The sequence below is a fragment of the Coregonus lavaretus genome (genome assembly GCF_964263955.1).
Source record: "Coregonus lavaretus genome assembly, chromosome: 23".
Classification (NCBI taxonomy): Eukaryota; Metazoa; Chordata; class Actinopteri; order Salmoniformes; family Salmonidae; genus Coregonus; species Coregonus lavaretus.
The window spans coordinates 11,445,404-11,451,742 of record NC_140010.1 but is presented as its reverse complement, the minus strand read 5'-3'; the positions used below and the strand labels follow the sequence as shown (position 1 = coordinate 11,451,742).

Here is a 6,339-nt window from a genome sequence, read left to right as displayed (position 1 = left end):
TTCTTGAGATCTGACCAGAACATAAAACAAAAGGAAAACAGCAGAGTTGGTTTGTTTATTTCATAAACATTGTTAGTTTATTTCATAATAGGCCTACATATTCCACAGAGTTAGTTGATTTATACAATATATTCAGGATGATAATTTAATGATGCCAGTGGAAAGAGAAATGTAGCTAATCGGGTGGAAATAATTGGTTGAATAGCACCAGTCCTGAGAGCAGAGGCTATCAGCTCCGACAGAGTTACATGGACTGATCATTTTCCTTTTGCAGTAACCCCAGTATCTCTATTTGCACATTATCTTCTGCACATCTATCACGCCAGTGTTAATACTACATTTTAATTATTTTGCACTATTGCCTATTTATTGCCTTACCTCCATAACTTACTACATTTGCACACATTGAATGTTCTATTTTCTATTGTGTTATTGACTGTACGTTTTGTTTATCCCATATGTAACTGTGTTGTTGCTGTTTTTATCGCACTGCTTTGCTTTATCTTGGCCAGATCGCAGTTGTAAATGAGAACTTGTTCTCAACTGGCTTACCTGGTTAAATAAAGGTTAAATAAATAAATACATGTTTGAGGTGATAAGGTGACTGCTCTAGATGCCAGCTGCCAACAAATTACACGACCAGGACATGTCTGGATGCAGAGTATGAAAGAGTACATACGGTAGCCTAAAAAAGTAGTACCCAATTCGACTAATGAAAATCATTACTAACTACAGGGCTACTCCCCAAGATTCAGTCAATGCATAAGTTGGCATATGAAATATCAAAAATGTCATTCCACTCCACTCACTCCAAAGGAATAGCAAACCACTGTCAAACACAAGGGGGGTACTTTCACAGTAATTCTAACTCTACTAATCAAAGGCCACTGGGAAAAGTCATTTTTGCACATCACTTCAACACTTTTAAAGATTCTAGGAAATCATTTGAACTGTTTTACTACTTGCATCTGTCCCTTAACAAATAAATGCTATATATTCGTATTATTTGGATCATTTTTCTTTAGATCAAAGCAGGGTCACATACCAGTAGCGGTACTTGTTTCAATATAATCGTGTGAAACAGTATTTTACATTTTCTTCATTTAGCAGACGCTCTTATCCAGAGCGACTTACATTTTTCATTCTGGCCCCCCGTGGGAATCGAATCCACAACCCTGGCGTTACAAGCACCATGCTCTACCAACTGAGCTACAGGAGGCCCATTTTCTCCTGATGGCACAAATCCTATTTCGACATTGTGGTCACGTTTTTCCATAACGTGGACATAACTTGTAGCACATAAAAAGCTAAGAGGGTTATAATCGCAGTCCCAAAATAGTTAACCATCTTGGTGGTCTGGCTGTGGTCCCAGTACTGGACAGAAGCCCCCGGGATTCGGGGGACGTCTTAACCCCGACGCCGACCTTGGCTCTAGCCCCACCGCGACTCGAACCCAGGCTGTCTAATCCGAGCGCCAATGCGCAAACCAGAGCACCAACCTGTTTAAAAACTCTAATAATGTAAGTTATAAACATGTCATAATTTGCCACAGGACTGGCTCTTACATCTTGTCGATGTAACAATGATGTTTCAACCGACGTCATGAAAACTAGAGGTCAAATCAAGTGCACAGCCATCTACAGTCTGTTGTACAACATAGCAGCTATTGGGAAGATACTGTATAACTAACCAAGAACCAAGGTAAAGTCGTTCTCTAAAATCAGCTAGCTGGCTTATGATTATGATATTATGAAATTGTTATGAAATTAGAACGAGTTAAGTTTAACTCCTCGATTTTCTTTTCTTTAAATAATTCACAAATGTACACTGGTTAAGCAACCATCAATATTAATCTACACGAATTTGTTATATTAACAGTATTAATTATGAATTTTTATCACTCTAAACTAGTGGTCAGAAACAACCTAATCAACCCCCTGGGGTGTTGGTGTTACTTTATTGATTAGTGGAACTGTGACACTGACTCAACACCCTTTGTTGGGTACGCAGCCCCATGATGATACTGCAGCTATGAAACAACTCAATCATCACTCAGCAACTCACCACAGAGAATCCCATTATCCCTTCTGTAAGGTTTATAACAATAATGCAAGGCACCATTTTAACCAATAGGGCTGTTCAACCAGTTCTACCATGAGGCTAAACAATTGTGAGTGTAAAAACGGCCTGATAAGTCAACTGCTAGTCAGTTGAGCTGTGTGTGTGGGAATGCTACTACCTGTACTACGAATGACCTGGAAGAGCTTTTGACAAACCAAAGCAATTAATTTAAAATCAGTGATGTGATGATCAGTGAGTTACCGAAGGGTGGTCACATTGGTTTGTTGTGCCACCGTTCACCGTGCCTTCTATTTAGACACAGAAACATCTGTTAGGAGGAGAGCAGTGCAAACAGTCTCGTTCTCCTCCTTGTCTTGTGATCGATGGTCCTCTCTCATCACCCCCCTCGCACACAGCCCCTAGCCTGTGCATCCATTGAACTGGCTGCTCTGACATCACATGATTGAGCACTGCTCTGCCGCTCCAGCCCCAGAGGCTCCTGGGAGATTCAGGGATTCCAGGTCAAAGTTCAGGCCAGGTGGCTGATGGGGGGGGGGGGGGGGGGGGAAACAGAGGGGGTTTCATTAATCTTAATTCATTCAAATATAGCACATTGAGATCAAGTTTATTTTACAAGATGGACCCGGTCCAAGGAGCAAAACTTACTATGCAGCTGCAGCTGCACTAACAAAGGTTGGTAGATAAAGGAGAAAGAGAGCGCAAGTGAGAGGAGAAACATACCGATTCACCAGCCAGCTCTTTGGGTGGTTGGCCCAGGTCTTGTAGCTGAAAATTCAAACTCATAATCAATATCCATGCACAGCAAACAATCAGCCAGTATGAATCACAACCAACAGTTCATGCTGGCTCACCTGCTGCATGAGTTCCAGAATGCTCTCAAAGCTATTCTCCCCATCCCTTCCACTTTGCTCTCCCTCCTTCTCAAACTGGCTGCAGATCTCTCCCATGACCTTGTGCTGCTGTTCGTAGCGCTGGAACTGATCTGGGGGGAGGGACTGACGATTGCTGTTCAGCCACTCAGGATACTGCATGAGGATTGAATAACAGTCAGTTATCCAGTTAGAAAGTTGTGTAAAGGGCATACAAGGGAAAATCTATAAAAACAATAATCAACATCTGCAAGTGGCCTGTTAACTATATACATTTTTAGGGAAAACCCAAACATCTGGACAGAAAAAACACTAACCTTCTCAGTGATCTCTTTGAGAGACGGGTAGAGCACTTCCTTGGAGAGTAGATTCTGCATGATGGACTGCATAATCGGCAGGATGTTTCCGTCTTCCCCGCCCCCCTCTCCACCCTCATCCAATCCCAGCCCTTCCAGAGTCTTTGCTAGATCCTCTCCAGCAAAACCTGCACTCTGATGAATAGAAACAAGAACAGTCTGAAATGCATCGAAGACCAAAGAAACAGACATTCCGCCAATGGTCCAAAGTTTCAATATTTTCAGAACATTGTCCAAGGGTGGTGACAACCAAACCTTCCATAATTTATTTTTAAAAAGATAATCATCTGAACTACCTGTAAGTTGTCTGCATTTTTCGCCAATCCACTGAGGGTATCTTTGAGACAGGAAGTGAATTCTTGTTGGGAGGCTACATCAGTACCTGTTCAAAATGAAGAGAGTTTCAATGAGATTTCCCCCCGCAAAACACAGGGCAGAAAATACTGACATGAAAACCCCCCCCAGCTCAAATTAATCATCAAATCAAATTTTATTTGTCAGATGTGCCGAATACAACAGGTGTAGACTTTACCATGAAATCACAGGAGGTTGTGGCACCTTAATTGGGGAGGACAGGCTTGTGGTAATGGCTGGAGTGGAATAAGTGTAATGGTATCAAATACATCAAACATTGGGTGGCAGGTAGCCTAGCAGTTAAGAGCGTTGGGCAAGTAACCGAAAGGTCGCTGGTTCGAATCCCCGAGCCGACTAGGTGCAACATTTGTCGATGTGCAAGGCACTTAACCCTAATTGCTCCTGTAAGTCGCTCTGGATAAGAGCATCTGCTAAATGACTAAAATGTAAAGATTTCATTCACTCTGTTCATTATTATAAGCCTGCGTGAAGTACTTACTTACGAGCCCTTTCCCAACAATGCAGAGTTAAATTAGCAAAAAATAAAGGAAATAGTAACACAATAAAATGAGACTATATATATATATATATAAGGAGTACCGGTACCAAGTCAATGTGCAGGGGTACGAGGTATTACATTGACAGGCACGTAAGAACGTAACTGAAAATATGTGGATGCTTACCAACTTTTCCTGCTGCCTCTGACAATTTGTGAAAGTGTTGCAGCAGCTCAGGCTCTTCCTGTGCGAGTTCAGTCATGGCTTTCTCCCACTCCTCCTTCGCCTGAGAGGCCATCTCCCCTTCAAACAGAGCCTCGAAGAACTGACTGTCTTCCAGTAGAGGGGGCTAGAGATATGTGCATCAACAGGTAAACTGTTCAATTTATCTTCCCCCATATACAGACAGAAATGTAGAGGGAAGGGTAGACAGACTTGACACTGAAAGATACCTTCTGTACCACAATCAGAACACTAACAACTACAGCTTCTTGTATGCAAGCACCAGGTAATTGGTGAAGTTAGGGCACATTCTAGAAACCAGGGAAAATATTCACTCACTTTCTCCTCACTGCCATTGTCTGACGGGGGAGCCACGGCAGCAGCAGGAACTGGGGCTGGGGGGGCCGACTTTGTCTTTTCAAAGTCATCGAGCGCACCTTTAGTAGAGGAAAGTCAATAAAAGCTGAGATGCAGTGGCACAGATAGCAGCATTTAGCAAGAGCAGGTGGAAGCATGGTCAAGGCAAGGTGAAGCGATTGGGCAGGTAGTTAGAGGACAAAGGTCAACTCTTCAAAGTCTGGGTCAATGTGCAATTCAGTCATGCATTAGTTGATTATCAAACTCAGTATGATGAGGTCACTACTTCTACTTTAGAAACTCATTACCATTTCTGATGTTAGGAATACAACTTCACCAAACTAATTGAAATATTACAAACGTCAGATTATGATAATCTCCATTAAATTCTTGCTACCACGATAATAGTAGCCTCTAGACTAGTGTAGTCTGGCAGCCTATAGTTAATAATACACAAAGTGGCATTGGCTACTAGTATGTAATACCATAATGAATTCAAATCGGTTAGCCAGCTGACAGAAACAATAACAGAGCTGTCTGTCAATCCAGATCTCACTTGCTGACATACTAGCGATTCAACCATAAAAAAAGAATAATATCAATTTCAAGGGCAGCTTGAGTTTAGTTTAACACATGATGCTGTTCCATTTTTGCCTAATCGGGGTCAAAGTGAATGACAAAAGTTATGATATCATAGCTATAAACCCCCACTGAGCCATCTGTTGCAGCGTTGTAATGCTAATGGTGACCTCTTAGTAAACAGCAAAAGCAGGAGATTTTGTAAGAGAATGCCTGACTTTGGTTTTGGACTTGCCAGGCAGGACCAACCACATTCCATCAACTAGGCTAAACTAGCTAACGTTAGCTCGCTAACAAGGCACGTTGCTCCGCTGCGCCACGTTTGACACCATTCTTTGTATGCATTAATGCATTGGCAGTATTGATTATAATCACACTTCACTCGGAAGTAATGTCAAATCTTACTGTCCAATAACTCGTCTAGTTCTGTGTCTTGTTCTGCCAACGGTTCCGCTGATTCTGACGCCATCTTGTCTCTCCAAACAAATTTACTGAAGAAGCAGTAAAATGACGTATGCGTATAAAATCGTCGCGGATTTGTGCGTCACTCTGGGATGGATTTCTTCACAGATTTCCTATTATATTGACCAGATACTCAAGTGGCATCTCTAACGAGTCTTCTTCTTCGATGAGGTTTAACGGCGGTTGACACCCACTCAAACGAGTCATGGATAACTATGCATACATGGAGTGTGCCTGAAAGTGGGCGTGTCAACAGAAGTGGGAAGATCAACAGAAGTGGGTGTATGGAAAGCGATTCAGCTAATTGGGCAGATTTGTTGCCACTCAATAAGATTTTGCATGGCTGATTGGGCTGCACAACGAGTCGATTGTTGACAACTGTAGCATTTTAGCTAAACCTAACACTAACTCTTTTCCTAACCTTAACCTCGTTTTCCTAACCTGCCACGTTAATTATCCTAATCTGCTGTGTTAGTTCTCCACCTAATATTTCAATTGACTGATTTCCTTCTATGAACTGTAACTCTTTGAAATTGTTGCATGTTGCCTTTATATTTTTGT

General features: G+C 41.9%; 1 protein-coding gene across 1 annotated transcript; it reads right to left on the bottom strand.

Annotated features, from left to right (window-relative positions):
* Window positions 1-36: 36 nt before the first annotated feature.
* On the bottom strand, window positions 37-5,993 carry LOC311150633 (peroxisomal biogenesis factor 19-like). The gene is made up of 8 exons (XM_084188123.1): window positions 5,722-5,993; window positions 4,720-4,817; window positions 4,345-4,507; window positions 3,604-3,689; window positions 3,269-3,442; window positions 2,934-3,107; window positions 2,803-2,847; window positions 37-2,603 (listed from the first exon to the last, which is right to left on the bottom strand). Exons 1-8 carry the CDS (start codon window positions 5,783-5,785, stop codon window positions 2,517-2,519), a joined length of 891 nt encoding a protein of 296 aa, XP_084044249.1. The 5' UTR covers window positions 5,786-5,993; the 3' UTR covers window positions 37-2,516.
* Between the last annotated feature and the right edge of the window lie 346 nt (window positions 5,994-6,339).